The sequence below is a fragment of the Aquila chrysaetos genome, chromosome 17 (assembly GCF_900496995.4).
Source record: "Aquila chrysaetos chrysaetos chromosome 17, bAquChr1.4, whole genome shotgun sequence".
Taxonomy (NCBI): domain Eukaryota; kingdom Metazoa; phylum Chordata; class Aves; order Accipitriformes; family Accipitridae; genus Aquila; species Aquila chrysaetos.
Window position 1 is genome coordinate 27,036,538 of NC_044020.1, and position 16,600 is coordinate 27,053,137.

Genomic DNA, 16,600 nt, shown 5'->3' on the forward strand with positions numbered 1-16,600 from the left:
ACTCCGAGTGTAAGTCATGAGTTAGCATCAGTCCCTTAATTCAGAATCCATTGACAGATGTGGAAACACTTACAGTAGTGTGAAGGATGAATGGAAGAGCAGCCTCTAGTGATTTTCAAAGACCTTTGACCCACATCAGTCTGGGTATTGCAAACACAGAAGTTTTGTTTTGGTTTGTGATTTTTTTTTTTTTAACCATTTGCTAGGAACAGTTCATTGAAATAGAAAAATACAGTAAAGAATTAAACTGTCTGAAGAACAATGAAAGCTACACATTTTAGTTACTATGTAAGAATGGTCTATTTGGCTTTTAATAAAATATTTAAAGAGCATATGCCATCATCAGAGATGTCCTATCAACATCATTACACAGCTTGAGCAAGACAGGATAATAAATGGTCAACAAGTTTGTTTTCAGTAAATATCTTACTGCCATTTTTTAAAAAAAATACGAATTAAGTAGAAAAAGAGCAATCTACATTAGAATCAGCAAACATCATTTAGTATGCCAGTTTATATGGTTAGTTCTTTTACGGCACTCCACTACTAATTTGAACAGGGCCTTAAACAACCTTACTCTTTCACTTACTTAACAGATAAATGGAACAGATGAGTTTCAGGTTCTGTCCCTTTTGACTGTATTTTAAACCCTGAGGTACCTGCAAGGCAATCCCATCCCCAAGATGACTTAAAATATACAGGGGAGGGGGGTTGTGTAACAAAACCCAAACTAGGCATTTCTACCTTCTTATTGTGTATGTTAGGAATTAAAATAACTCCTTACTCATCTGCTTTTCAGGATATGAATAAATGGCACTTAAATGGGGGGAGGCTGTTGCATAACTTGCAGTTCAGCAGTGTCTACAACATGGAAGAATTGCCAATGCTAGGTGTAAGCTGATCCTTACTAAAGGGAGGGGATGTTATTTCCTAATGTGGATCTGACTTCAGGCACAAGATAAGGAGTTACATGACTTTAGGGTTGGGCTTAAATAATTAATCATGGTTATAAATAGCTCGGCTCATCTGATTAATTTTGCTGCAGCTGAAGCAACCATTTAAGTGTTCTAAGCTGAAAATCAGCATCCAAAATAGCATGACAGATCACTTTTCAAAACAGCCAATTCATGCTGACGAGAGAAGCCAATTTTGGAAGTTAAGAGTCTTACAGATAATGCTATATGCAATGCTGAAAGACTTAATTTTCAAAAGTGATGTATGCATAAATACAGTCTCTCAAAGGGAGAAGATGAGTATGGTCTATATTCAGGCTAGTTTTGCTTTTGATTTTTACCTTTTAAAAAACACAGCTGAAACCTTGAGAACTGATACTTAAGGTGCTTAGCAATGATATTGCATACTAAAACCCAAGTATAGTTTCCAGACTGTCAATCATGAAAGATGACTGGGTGTTTTCTCCTGGGGTAGAAAGACTTCTACACCACAAAAACTCTACCCATCCCAGTAGTTACTAGTCTAGAAAGAAGCACGCACCTCACTTTTAAGCTTTTCATTTTGCACACATAGATACTAGAGAACAAGGAGAAATTGGTTTTGTGACATAGGAGTAAAGAGTTGACATACCACAATTCAGCCAGAAAGGTCATCTGACAGACCCATCACTTCCATTCCCTGTAAAACCTCATTATGGCATAGCGTGATCTCAGAAGGCGTAACAGATCAAATCCACAGGGAACGTAAGCAGAGAAACGTGAACTGAAGCAACCCTCCAGGACTGCCAGATAAAAATGTGCGGGTAGCAGAACAAAGAATGGTCCTGAACGTGCTCTCCTGCAGGCATTGAGGTGAGGCAGCTGACTAGAAAATTTCAGGTTAGCGGTGTTAGCAACTGAACTACTAATTATGTCAGTTCACTGCTGAGATGAGTGCTAGGTGAAGTAACAGCACCTCAGAAAAAAACAGTTAATGCAGTGCCTGACCTTATCAGTGCCTACTAATCATCTGAGTAATTCAAATGAAGTCAAACTTCTGTGTTAGAAATGGTCTACAGATACATAATTAGATACTAACTGGTTTTAATTCTGCCACATTAAGACTATTCATTATCTGCTTTCTGAGATAACTGGCTGCATACTCTGTGATTTAAACAACACTATTTTAACTATTTCCATAGAAATACACTGCAATATGTCAGTAAGCCCCCATACACATATGGTATGTCCTTGCCAATACATTACTTTTGCATCCTTTTTTTTCCCCGTGTGATCTCATGCTTGACAGACTGACAAATGAAAACAAATACGCTAAAAGTGTAAAACTTTTAGCAGGTTATCATGATGCAGGTTCTATAAACATGAAACAACACTTCCTGTTCCTAACAGCTTAGGGATCTGAATCTGAAGCCTGCAAGCAGCCTTGTGCTAACTGACCCTTGAAGAGTTCAACCTCCAGCAGCCTAACTGCAGTTCAGCTGATGAGAAAAAAAATAGAAAACCCTTCATTTTGAAGGCACCTAAGAGATAGTCACAGGTATGCTAAAAGTAATTTTTGACAGATTCAAACATTACCTCTGTTGTGGCTTCACCTTGGTGAGAGTTTGGTCCAACTGACTTGAAGGACAGGCAGAGAAAACCTGCACCTGCTTCTAAATGACCCTGCAGATACAGTTTTAGTAGTACAGAAGTGCCTGGAGAGTGACTAGTATGACTCAAGCTTTTACATACATTACACGTTTACAGCTTTAGAAAATAAAAGGCTAAGATGCACAATTTTTATTCCACTTAAAACCATGGAAATACTCAGCTCAAAACTTTCCATGCAGCAGATATAAAACACCTACTGTTAAAAAGCTTCTGGGTTGGGCTTTGGGGTTTTTCTCGTTAAATAGTGAGTATACCATTATCTGACTGCTTGATTCTCTTAGAAGAGTCTGTGCCATTTTCTCCTAACTTCCTTTTAGCACAGTCCACACATGAAGTTCCTGTGGAGGGAGAAAAAAAGTAAATTTAACGTTGCTACATACGTGTGCTTTATATACTTTTTATTAAAAGTACCAAATATTAAGATAAACACAACAGTGGTCCACTGAGGTTCTTGTATTTGGATTCTGAAGTATAACCCTAAACCTACTGAAAGTCTGCACCAGTTCAGTGATCTCCAGCCCTTCCCCAACCCTGAGCTCTGGTACTAACATATAAATCAGGAAGTAGCTAATTATACAGCTGCCTTTTGAAGAAAATAATTCTTGATTTTGTGTGATAATGCCTGTGGAGTTCAGAGGTGAGAAGCTTCTTTAAAAAGTTTGGATCCCTTATTCAGAGCAAGAAAATTCTTGGTGTGAGCTACTGTTGACAGTATGAACAGCATAGCCGGACAGTAAAAATGAATGAAGGGAAATTCCTTCAAATCAGGACATCCATCACTTAAAACTCTAGATATATTTTTTTGCAGGGTATTATACAAATCTGTGTTAAGGAATAATTCTCCTTTATTTTTTTACTTGCTATGTATTCCAAAATACAAGTAAATGGGTGCTAAAATTACTTGTAAGGAGGGTGCTAACAAGTTAGTGAAGGAGCTTTATGTTAACTGGAACTGGAATAAATTGCACTCAAGTTTTTTGTTTATTTTCCACTGATGCCTAATTGTACTTTACTGAAAAAGAGATTTATGAACTCATCAGAAAGACAGATAAGTTTAAAATCTATTTGGAGTTACAGAAGTAATCTCTGACTTTACATCTGCTCCCAAGTATCTTGGACGTTGTGTACTTTTTGACGGTGAAGAAGTGGGGGGGTTTAATATACTGCAATGCCAAAGACCCTTATGTCCAATAATGAAATGATACTTCCATACAATTTTGATAATTATTTGCAGCAGCAGCACAAGTATCTTAGAAATGTAATCTTTTTAAGTTGAAGTGGTGTTTCAAAGGGAAGTTTTGCTATTTTATACCATAAATTGGGATGTATTACTGCTCTGCTTATTCACAGAAGTATCACAAAGATGCCTGAACAACGCTTAGCCAAAAATTCACCTTCAGTACTACACACTTAAGCTTGAGATTCACTCTTCTATACCTTCTTAAGGAGGGCACTCAAAATAGCCAAACATACGTTTGGAAGTTTAAGCCAAAACCACATGGATGTTAATATCATCTGGGAATATCATCATTAGTAATTTTTTATATACATTTTCTGGAGCTTTTCCATTCTATCATTTCTCATTTTATTGACAGCTGAAAGCCAGCAGTTATCTGCTAATAGGTAGAAAGAGAGTAAAAAGAGCATCTGTTAAGCAGACTTTCAGAGCTAAATGAGAGCACTGCACAATAATAATTTAATTACTTTGTAATCAGAGACTTATTTTTATCTCTCCGATAGATTATGGAACTTTCTGTAAAAATAAGAACGTTACTTACCCAACAGTGTTGTGCTGTCCACTCGATCAGCATCTAGAGAGGTGTCAGAGACAGCAACAGCACAAGTTAGCGTCAGAAAAGCTTTTACACTTTTATGCAACATCCCAAAATGGCAAGGTTGTATTTAGAATCATATGTCCCATGGCAGGGACACCTTCCACCAGACCAGGTTGCTCAAAGCCCCATCCAGCCTGGCCTTGAACACTGCCAGGGATGGGACATCCACAACCTCTCTGGGCAACCTGTGCCAGTGCCTCACCACCCAAACAGTGAAGAACTTCTTTCTTGCATCTAATCTAAATCTACCCTCTTTCAGTTTGAAGTCATTACCACATGTCCTGTCACTACACACCCTTGTAAAAAGTCCTTCTCCAGCTTTCTTGCAGGCCCCCTTTGGGTACTGGAAGGCCGCTATAAGGTCTCCCCAGACCCTTCTCTTCTCCAGGCTGAACAACCCCAACTCTCTCAGCCTGTCTTCACAGGAGAGGTGCTCCAGTCCTCATCATCTTCGTGGCCCTCCTCTGGACTCACTCCAACAGGTCCATGTCCTTCTTATGTTGGAGGCCCCAGAGCTGGATGCAGTACTGCAGGTGGGGTCTCATGAGAGCAGAGTAGAGGGGGAGAATCACCTCCCTCGACCTGCTGGTCACGCTTCTTCGATGCAGCCCACTGTACGGTTGGCTTTCTGGGCTGGAAGCGCACATTGCCGGGTCATTTTGAGCTTCTCATCAACCAACACCCCCAAGTCCTCCTCTGCAGGGCTGCTCTCAATCCACTCATCACCCAGCCTGTATTTGTGCTTGCGATTGCCCCGACCCATGTGCAGGACCTTGCACTTGGGCTTGTTGAATTTCATGAGGTTTGCACGGGCCCAGCTCTCAATCCTGTCAAGGTCCCTCTGGACGGCATCCCTTCCCTCCAGCGTGTCGACTGCACCACACAGCTTGGTGTCATCGGCAAACTTGCTGGGGGTGCCCTCAATCCCACTGTCCACGTTGCCGACAAACATGTTAAACAGCACTGGTCCCAATACTGACCCCTGAGGAACGCCACTCATCACTGGTCTCCGCTCAGACATCAAGCCATTGACCACAACTCTTTGAGCATGGCCATCCAGCCAATTCCTTATCCACCGAGTGGTCCATCTGTCAAATCCATGTCTCTCCAATTTAGAGACAAGGATGTCATGCGAGACAGTGTCAAATGCTTTGCACAAGTCCAGGTAGTTGATGTCAGTTGCTCTTCACTTATCCACCAATGCTGTAACCCCAAATTTGTCAGGCACGATTTGTCCTTAGTGAAGCCATGCTGGCTGTCACCAATCACCTCCTTATTTTCCATGTGCCTTAGCATAGTTTCCAGGAGGATCCGCTTGATGATCCTGCCAGGCATAGAGGTGAGACTGACTGGCCTGTAGTTCCCTGGGTCTTCCTTTTTTCCCCTTTTTAAGAACAGCAGCTATGTTTCCCCTTTTCCACTCAGTAGGAACTTCCACAGTTTGCCACAACTTTTCAAATACAGATAATGGCTTAGCAACTTCTGCTTCATCAGCAGATTGAGAATTCTACCAGGGCATCATTGCTGCAGCCCAGGCTACCTCCCATCTTGACCTCTCCGATAGTGAGCAACAGGTCCAGCAGTGCCTCTCCTCTGGTTGGGCTCTCCGTCACCTGTACTAGGAAGTTGTCCTCAACACACTCCAGTAGCTTCCTGGGCTGCTTGCAGTTCGCTGTGCTGCTTTTCCAGCAGATGCCTGGGTGGCTGAAGTCCGCTATCAGGATCAGGGCCTGCATTTCTCATTTATTTCATATAAGCCTTTTAACAAACTCCTTCTGCTATTTTTTTAAAAGAGAGTTTGTAAATAAGTATGAAAAAAATGAAACCTGACAGCTTGGTAACGTGAAGAGCAGTTAATGCACACTTGAAAACAGTTTTGTTTGGGATCTTGACTTGCAAATGAGATCAGCAAGATTCTGCAGTCAGAGTAAGGTCCCTCTTCTTGCAAGTATTAATGCCAATCAGTAATTCCACTGAACAAAAAAGGGAGGATTATAGTCTGATTTTGCAATCATTTCCATTTAGAGCTTATGTAAATATATCTCCCACCCTGTTTTGATATCAATGGCTGCTTTGCAATAAACTGGATACTCCAGACTCCACAGGCTCTAGACACTGCCCAAACTGTGAGAAGTGTGTCCATCACATCCATCAACAGCAGCATGTCAAAGAAGAAACTAGCAGGCTGAGGCTACTTCAGTGTCTGAAATTGCACCCCAACTTACTTCTGGGTGTCTACACTGCAGACAAACTTCCTGAAACCTAGATGCTGTGCTAAGTATTTTTTCTAGCCTTCATGGAAAGAAAAATCTAATCCAGTGTAAATGTAATGTTCATCCAGTTACAAAAACCATTACATAATTTGGGCATACACCTGCAGTTTTCTTTTAGGGAGGGCAAGGGGAAGGTTCCTGCTATCCACCACTTGGGAATAATTTTAGACAAAACAGTTTCCCTGACATGATAAATAAAAGAGCTGTGAAACAGTATTCTTCCCAAGGTCATTTACTCTAGTTATTCTCCTCAATTCTCTGGCTAAGCCAGAGTAGAACTGTCCTTGTTTGGAAAACACTGAAGAAATCTCCTTCCTTCAACATACAGTTGTTTTTCCCTGGTTTTGTATTAAAGGCTCTTCATTGCTACAGCTAAGGAATTTTATGAGTTGAGAGACAACAGGATGGAAGGGAGCAGGGGGGGAAGTAAGTGAATGGACCTAGTTAGTAAAATTTAGTTCCCTGTTGATGCAGGACTAGTTGTTACCTTCAGCAAAGGTATCAAGGTATTTCCCGTTTTAGCATTAAATGCCCTCTACAGAACGCCATTCGCTGTCGCAAATGGAGTATTACTCCACAGCCTCTTCTATTTTATTGTCATAAAACGTTACCCTCACACTCAGGTTTTCTCCCCATTTGTCCTAACTGCGTTAAACCAAACACTATTGGGTGTACTGATTTAATTTCCCATTCTATGCTTAATCAGATATTGTGGCTCAACCAGCTTATCCCACCAGTTAATTCCTTCAATTCTTCTAGTCTTTTTTACTGACATGTCATATTTCATATAATTTAATACTCAATATACTGGAGTAGTTCACACCAAAAAAATACACAAAGTAAACATCTTAACTAAATGCTAACAAAAAGACAAATTCAGAATTAAAGATTAAATTTGCAAGAATCCACAGACCTTACAGAAGGAAATTTGGTTGGAATTTTGTCACGTGGTCCAACTCTGCATGCCATTCATAAGCAAAGATGCTACACAAGCCAGCTACACGAGGTCAGCACCTCAGACCAACTGCTGATTGTTTGGACATGGCATCCTGCTACGTAGCTGCTCAAAATTTTCTTATTAAAGAAAGAGGAGACATTACCTGGACTTCTCTGCTTGCAGATTTGAGCAGTCAGATCTTGTACGTACTCTGGGAATTGTTTAAAACAGTCCCCGTAGGACACTACTTTTATTCCGTGCAGCAGCATATCTGCCTGGAGCTTAAAAAAGTGGTCTTCGTTTTCTTTAAGCACCAACATATAATGTTCTAAATCCACTTTATTCTTTACAGTATAAAGAAAAAGAGCTTGGAATATCTGATCGCGCAGAGTCTCTCCACAGCCCAAAAACAAAAAAGACTTGGTTCGATACAAATTTTGAAGAACTTCCTGTTAAGAAATAGAAACATACAAGAGCTACATTTACTTCAGTAGTCAAAAGGCCAAGGTAAGAACTTTTAGAACATCAGACTTAAAAGGAGAAGCAGAGCAGACATCGCTATTGAACTGAATTAAGCATATGTTTTAGGATCAGGGCAAACTGACATTTCGTAAGTACTGTTTCTACAAAAAATTTTATGTTCAAAATCAAAGTTACTGTACAAAAATAAGTACACACGTAAATATATCCAGTAAGGGAATTTTAAACTGAAAGAATTATGGTGACAGAATATCAGGCTCCCGTTAGGTCAATCTGTAAATAAGGAAAATTAATATTCTTGACCAAATGTTTGACTTCTTAAAATACCTAAGATATGACATTAAGTCCAGAATCCAGAGCTGGTAACAGCTTAAGCCCCTAAAAAATGAATCCAAGCAATCAGATGGTGATGAATCCTTGTTCTGGTGTCTAGTATTTTACGGCTAATGTTCTTTCACGAGATAAATACAAAGAACTCTAAAACTATGACATACAGCTGAGGGTTTTGATTGCGATTTACAAAGCAGCAGTATACAAGAGCACACATTGCCCTACCAACATAGCTGGCTTTCTGAATACTGCCATTTTTCTGGGCCCCAATTATTTAATCTATATGATAGGTAGTGCGTATGCAGTGATTACAATAAAATAGTTTGGCAAAACATAGTAAAAACTTTAAAGATCACACGAACCATGACTTCAGGATCTTGAGTAACATCTTTATATCCTGAGGGATCTAGCACCATTCCACAGGGATCAGTATATAAGCCATGAATATGAAGAACTCCGTATTTTATATGACCTCTTGCCCACTGAAGAACCTAAAGCATATCATGCAAGTTACATTCTTTTGTTATAATATACTACAATAACTGAGATTCTGAAAAAATATACAGCTGTCCTAACTTACAAAGCCACCTAAAGCAGAAGTAACTTTTGCACTTTTCTGCAGCAAGAGGTAATTTTAATTACTAATTACACAGCTTACTTTAAATTATAATAAAGAGGTGATTGCCGATACTGAAGATACCTCTGGCTTTTTGGTCTAAACAAGCATTCAACCAAGCAGCGAGTACCAGCAACGCTGGCACAAAAGATACGAACAGCAAATTAACTACCAGCTAGGTGAAATCGCATTTGTGATTGTAACAATTACTTCATGTAAGTTAAGTAATTTTGTGGGTTTTTTCCAAGGAGTGGGAGGGAATTGGTTAATAAATGTGTCACTGAAATTCCCTTTGATAACTGTTACCAGATTATTCAGAATAAAAAAGACAGGTAAAATATATGTCTGTGCGTCTGCTGTTAGCTTATAGACATGCTTGACCAATTAAGAAGTTTTAGCCTTGACACTCTTTAAACAGGAAAACATCTTTCAATGAAGCTTACAAGCTGCCTTCTCTTATTAGAAGTCTAAAAATTTTACTGCTCTCATCATACCTTATCCTTATCTTTCAAGTCTAAAGATTCCATAGGTTTACCCTGTTGCTGACCAAATATTTCAAGTAAATTATCATAGTTTGTAGTCAGAACCATTGTGCCTCTCTCCATGAGTCTCAGGATTGACTGCAGAACAACAGGATTCTGAATGTGTTGTTCTAAATTATCAAACACCTCCATTAAGCAATCCTGGAAGAAGTTGGGCTTCGTATCCCCAGTACGCTGAAGAAAGAAAAAGAGGAACACTTCATAAGGACCACATACACCATTAGAATTGCCTCCAACAGAAAATCCACCTCATTTGTCTACTTAATGCCAAAGCGTTTCTTTAAAAGAGGGCTTACGTGGTATACAAAGCATAAAGGTCTGAATGTACAAAACCATCAAAAACAACAATCTCAAATTATTCAGGTGCTCTTGCCTCTACTTAATGTAGCTCAAAATAGTAGTCTGGTTTTCGCAAGGAAGCTTGTAATACAGGTACAATAAACAAAATTATTTTGCTACAGTTAAATCCTCACTCCTCACTTCTAAACAAACACGAAGGTACGCTTTCCTAAAAGCGCAGGCTGCATTTGCCCAGAGTATCTGCTGAGACTGACAGGAACTTGTAATAATTCTGTAAAATATACAGGCTTCCTATTCAATAAATTCTATTAGATGCAGAAACAACTGTCTGTTTATAAGCCCAATAGAGTTACTGGCCTAACTACATGGAAACCTCACCTTTCTCAGTATGCTTTTACTGCTGCGAAAATGAGTTAGTGTACTAAAATTATCATTCCCTGGATTCAGAGTCTGGGATATACCATTAAAGGGGTTTGGGTTGGGGTTTTTTTTGCTTCCTGGTTGAGAAAAATGTATTAATCATTAAATCTGCTACAAAGCCAAACCATACATGCAGACTCCTCCCAAAAGAGAGAGGTGGTTATTACACTTTGCCTGTAGAGAAGCTCACCACGTGTTGCAAAATGCTCAACACATCCTGCAAGTTAGCAGTATGTATGTCACCCTAATTATTTCAACCAGAAGACTTGGCAAACCTATTAACACGATCTGAAAATCTCTGGAACCTAAGATGAACAGCTGAGAACCTGGGCATGTATGGACTGTCTTCAGCGAAGTGTGAGCTGCAGCGGTGATTAAGTCTGTGTGATGTAAGGCTATCGACAGGGTCAAGGTCTACCTGTACTTTCAGGGTATCTCTAGTTTTAGCCGGCAGAGCTATAAATTCCTCTTTCAGTTCCAAGAAACATTATTGCGAATATTTAAGAGTTCGGACTCTTGCTTGCATTAATTAAGACAAAAGCTTACTTACACTAAAAACAAGGATTTTTTAGCCTCTCAAAAATGTACAGTGTACTATATGATTACCATCAAAATTTCAATTTTTACCAGAAAAATTTCCAGTTTTAGAAAGCTGAAAATAATTTTTGTTGATAACAAAATAAAAGTATAATAATTTTAGAAATCAATGTAAGTTATAAACAGACTCACTGGTGACATTTTCCTGATGAGATCATGTGCAACCACAAGCAGGTCTCTATCTTTGATTACTTTTTTACGAAATTCAGCAACATCTCCCGGATGAAGCACCTCCAGCTGCTCAGCTGCTTCAATTACAGCCTCAATGCAACTTCTCCAGGAGCACAGCGCTGGGATTCCTGGTGCTACTGCAGCACTTACCCCGGTTCCAATTACAAGAAGAAGGTCCCGAGGCTGCTTTCTTATTAGACTTTTTAAGAACTTCCTTTAAAACAGAAAACAAAAATCTTCATTTTTTACAGTGCATTTTCTAACTTGTCTGAAGATCTCGTGACTGACTCAAGAAGTCCGTATGAACTATTAACACCTGTGCAAAATACTAACCAGCCAAAAGGAACCAAGTTCTCCATTGCTACACAGAAGAATAGTATTGGCAGCAGTTCACAGCCTTCCCCAAACCGACAATGTACTTTAAGTCTTTTTGTCATTTTAGACAAGTAAGTGTGCATAATTAATTTAAGCCAAAAAATGTCAACTTCAAATCACTAATGTCTTTGAGATCCAAATTGACAATTACCAATTTTCAGTCCACTGGGCTAGCCAAACACCATTTCAAATGGAATTTTGAAAAAAAGCAGTCAAAGGACTGTCCAATGACTTACTCGAAACATGCCTGATAGAAAGTAAGTAGAACTATTTCAAAGGGACAAGTCACAGTATTTCAAAGAAACAAATTTTGGGTTTTTTTCTGGGAAAAAGCAGTATCTTTTATTCTCATTTATTCTCACTTTAGGGTACATGAACATAAGAAGAGTCATGCTTGTTCCAATCAAGGGTTCATCTAGCCCACTATTCAGATGTTACTAACCACAGATTACTCTCAAAGGCGTAGTTGGTTCCACGTCAGTATTCACTGCGCAAACCAGCACAAGAAACTGTCGAGAAAGTCTGGCTTTCATGACTACTTTGCGAAGAAGTGAAAATGCATTTAAACCATACAGTGAAATGACTGTATACAAGCAAGGATTTCAGTAATACAGAATCTTAGCATTCCCTTGACTTTGAAAACTACCTTTACCGATTTTTAATTCCTGTTAATCTGATAATCTGGGTGTTTAACACCTCTTATTTCATGATCATCTGAAACGATCTAGCTAAAACATTGTTTAACTTGAAATGGCCCTAGGCAAAGCAATTAATAAACAGGCAGATAAGGTTGCTAGCTAATGCCTACAAAGAATATGTTGCTGATAATCCCCATGCCTGCCTGCTACATTCAGCACGAATTGTTTCCTCTCAGCAAGTGTATTATTTATTCCTCACGAACAGCTTAACTCTGAGTATGAAGCACTTGGTCAGTGGAGAAACTAGTTGCTGGGATCATTTCAAGTTTCCAAGCATGATGTATCCAATTTTCAGTAATGTATTTCCATTGTGTTTTCAGATTTTCATTAAGAGACAGTTTTATATAACCATTGCAACACAAGTTACCTGGATTTCTGCTCACTTCTAATTGTTGATCGTTCTGATGAATCCATCTCTGAGCCCTAAGTAAAACAAAAAGTAAAATAATTCTTAATGCTTCTACCTTAAAAAAGGCCAAAATTAAAACCAGAAGTATGACTGTTAGCATTTTCTATTTATTCTTATCAAGTATTTTATAATCAAGACTCTGTATGTCACATCCCAGTTAAGCAACGCACTGATAGAAACAAAGCTGACAAAGTATGAGCTCCATTTAAGCTCAGTTGACTGACATTTTGAAGCTAACGGAGATATGGCTATTCACGCAGCTGAAAAATACTTGTGTCTAAATTCAAGATAAAATTTATCATACCTACTAAAATGTTAATTCTTTTCAAGCAATGAATGCATCTTTTGAATTTATTTTTTTCATAATAATCAGCTGATTCAACCAAGTTTGTGGAAACCGGACTTCTGCAACACGAGAGGCCCTCTGCTAACCACCTGGCTACGCTACCAGACCATATAACATAAAAGATTTTTTTTCTCAGCAAGTACTTTAAATGAAAACTTATTTTTGTATCATCTATATTGTCTTATGTCTGAAGCACGAGGAGGACTGCATCTTGGCAAGACAATTTGGCTACAACATCGTCACTTAGAAATCCCCAAGTTTCATTACATTGATTCTGGGGTATGTTTTTATAAGGATGTATTTTTTGTTTGGCTTTGAAACACATCTTAGTTTGTGCTTGTGGAGATTGCAGACCCTAATCCCTCAAATAAGCATTCTGCCAGACCCTATGACTCATTGGCTACTTGCCAGCTCCCAGGTTCACATGCTGGAAGCTAATTTGGAAGCAGGAGGCCTAAGTTTGGAGATCATTTGACCAAAACCAACCCCCACCAACCCCAAAGAAAAGAACAAACCCCAAAAAATCCCCATCCTGTGACAGAGGGACATGAGCATTTCTGAGGAAAACACAGAGATCTCTTCTGCAAATGCACCTAGAATGTCTTTTCAAGTGGAAAAATCTTTTCTTGTCAAGATACTTATTTTCTCCATGCTTCCTTCCTTGACAGTATCCTACAAAGATGCTACACTATCATCTGAAGAACGCCAGCACATCCAAAATGCAGAACAATAACCTGTCTAGAGCAAAACACTTCAAAATCTAGAGAACAAGATTCCTTTATATATGGAAAAGTTACGAGTTCACAATGCAAAACCAACACGTGAAGGAAGTGCAACTTACTTATTCTGAAAAGGATTGTATTATTTTATTACCCCATCCAGTGAAGTGTTTGGGAAAGAATCCCTAAGAAAGCTTTAATAATTACATTAATAACTTACCAAAATTAATAAAATAAGCATCTCGCCATAGGATGCTGCCAGTACCAACATTTTGGACCTCATTGTTTCCTTTTATCCCTTAAGGTTGCTTCCTGGAAGCAGAAGCTGTGCAAGTAAGTGGCAGCAATTGCCACCAACCCCTAATAGCTAAAAGGCTGCAAACGATAAAGTCTGAATTTCTCCATGCCTTTGAGTAGGGAGTAATTGTGACTAGTCTTGAAAATTCTCTTATTAGATTTAAGAAACACTTCTTCAGTGAGCATACCTAGAAAAACAGAGGACCTGGGCACCAGCATTCAAGACTGGTTTACTTTTTAAAAGAGACACCGGACCAACCAAAGGCACGCACAGTTGCTTTTCAACAACCTTTCCTCATGGCAGCCTGGAAATCGGACCCCTCTATAATCCAAATTCGCCTGAAAGCGCTGAATGGGAGCTGGGTCTTTACTCCACACACAAGGAGGGTTCATCAGAACACATTCTGATTTTGTCTTTTCTTCCTGTTCAAGAAAGCAGGTTTTATTTAAGGCTCTACCCGTGAAATCGGAGCTCTGTTCACTAACTGAAACTCCAAGCCAATGGTCTGGCTGAACCAAACGGTTCTTCCAGGCAGCTTAATATAGGAAAACAGCCTAAAACGTTCAAGGCAAAGGAAGCAGCGGGCGAAGGAAAGCCTCTTTCCCCTGTCCACCCCGCACGCCCGCTGATTCTCTCTGGAAAAAGGCCAAGAGCAGCAGGCAGGGCAAGGCAAGGCAAGGCAGGGCAAGGCAGGGCAAGGCAGGGCAGCAGCCTCTCCCTCCGGTAACGGAGCCGTTACCTCCCTCCTGAGTGAGAGCGAAGAGGAAAGGCAGAAGGGGACTGGCGGGGCCGGGCCCGGCCCTCCCGGCGGCGCGAGCCGGCCGCGGGAACCCCCGCGCCGAACGGCCGCCGGGCCGGGCCGTTCCGTTCCGTTCGGTTCGGCAGCAGGCGGCCCCCCGCCCGCCCCTCGCCGCCGGGCCGGGGGGAGGACGGCGGCCGCGGACCCGAGCGGTGACCCCGGCCCTCACGCCCGCCCTGCCCCGCCGGCACCGGGCCCGGCCCCGGCGCCGTTACCTCACGGGAGCCGCCTCGCTCCGGCGGGGCGGGCTTCTCCCGCGCCACCGGCCGGCGGGACCGTCCCCTCCCCGAAGCCTTTCCCCGCCGGCCGGGAAACAGCCGCCCCGGGAGCAAGATTCCGCCCGAGAGGCGGCTCGGCCCCGCGGGCCAGCACTCGCCTCGTTAGAATCCGCTTGAAAACCGCCAGCCGTTTCAGTCACGGCGGGGCAATGGCGGAGCGGCAGCCGAGGCGACGCCGGGCGAGAGGGAGCGCGCTGCCGCGCCTCGCCCGGCGCCCCGAGGCGGAGATGGGTGACGCTCCCGCACCTCCGAAAAACACCCGAAGCCCTTTTCCAGGCAAAACCAGAAACGAGCAGCCCACGAGTCTGTGTGAAACAGGAGAACCGGCTCTCGGCTACAGGAGAAGGGGAGCTCGAAGGTAAACTCGAAGATGAACGGGGTTAGTGCCGCGAAAACTGACGGACGATGGAAGCACGGAAGATGCGAAGCGTTAGGGCCAGGAGAAAGCAAAACAAAACACGCAAAAAAAAGGAGAAACAAACCGCACAAAGAGAGCGTGCGGTTACCTTCCGTGGCTCCACCGGAGGGTCGGCGTGGCAGCCCGCCGCGGGCAGCTCCCCGCGCACCGGAGAGCCCACGGCCAAAGCTCTCCTCCTCTCCAAAGCGCTCTGCTTTTCTTTTTTAGTCTCCTAAAGCCGAAGCCTAAAAACTCGCAGGTCCTTCGCCGCGGTTTATCAAGGCGTTTGACTAACAGTACGTCGCCCGGCTCCACCATGTTTTCTGACGGCGGTGCCCAGCTGGCGTTGCAGCGCGGTGGCTTTGGGGGGGTGACCCCGCGCGAGGCGGCCGCCACGGCCGCCCGGTGTGTGAAGGCTGCTCGTGGTGCCTAAGGACACTGTGCACAACCGTACCCCCAAATTCCAGTTGCAAAACTGTGTCGAAAACGCGTCCTCCAATTTTGGTTTCTTAGCTGGCGTTCTAAAAACTACTCGTGGTACCATTTTACAGACTTTTGCGGACTTGAAGTACCTACTGGCGTCGGCTTCCCGAACATAGGTCTTAAAAGATTTTCTTTGTTTCTCTAGTCAGTCACTTCTATCGTCTTGGGGTACAATCAGGATTCACAAGCTTTGCATGCCCGTATGATAGATTTGACCACTCTCTTTTGTTCGTTAAACATCAGTGTTGCATTGATATTCTGGTATAGTTTTAGGAAGAATTTTGGTAAGCACGGCCAGTTTTGCAGATGAAACATAAACCCCACTGTTTTTACTCCATAACCAGTGTTACTTTTGGCAAGAGTAGTTGTGTTGACCGCACTGACTTCACTAACTTTCAGTTTGCGTAAGAACATTGTGTCCTTGTGAACTGTCTGTAATATGCCCTAGACACCACTTCTCCCTTTGTCATTTTTTTATATCGCTACCTTGCAGTGTCCCTAGAAAGTCTTAACAAACATTTGGAGCATCATATTCATAGCGATAAGGAAGATGGAGGATAGGATCAGAGAGAACAGAAAGGGAGAAAAAAGAATGTAACAACAGTCTCACCTGAAAATGGAGGTTTGATTGAGTTAGAGAAGCTCTGCAATGCTTCTAGCTCTTCGCCTTCCACCCTTCGCTACTGCCAGTCAG

General features: G+C 41.7%; 1 protein-coding gene across 6 annotated transcripts; it reads right to left on the reverse strand.

Moving 5' to 3' along the window:
- Positions 1-293: 293 nt before the first annotated feature.
- On the reverse strand, positions 294-16,600 carry FAM118A (family with sequence similarity 118 member A). Of its 6 annotated transcripts, none has more exons than XM_030041037.2 (9): positions 14,964-15,383; positions 14,407-14,503; positions 12,545-12,600; positions 11,066-11,318; positions 9,569-9,790; positions 8,821-8,949; positions 7,812-8,097; positions 4,382-4,414; positions 294-2,941 (listed from the first exon to the last, which is right to left on the reverse strand). In XM_030041037.2, exons 3-9 carry the CDS (start codon positions 12,589-12,591, stop codon positions 2,841-2,843), a joined length of 1,071 nt encoding a protein of 356 aa, XP_029896897.1. In that variant the 5' UTR covers positions 12,592-12,600; positions 14,407-14,503; positions 14,964-15,383; the 3' UTR covers positions 294-2,840. The 6 variants fall into 6 exon arrangements, with proteins under 6 accessions (XP_029896897.1, XP_029896893.1, XP_029896895.1 ...); XM_030041033.2 differs by lacking the exon at positions 14,407-14,503 and adding an exon at positions 14,137-14,371 and having other exon boundaries at positions 14,964-15,011; XM_030041035.2 differs by lacking the exons at positions 14,407-14,503; positions 14,964-15,383 and adding an exon at positions 16,517-16,600.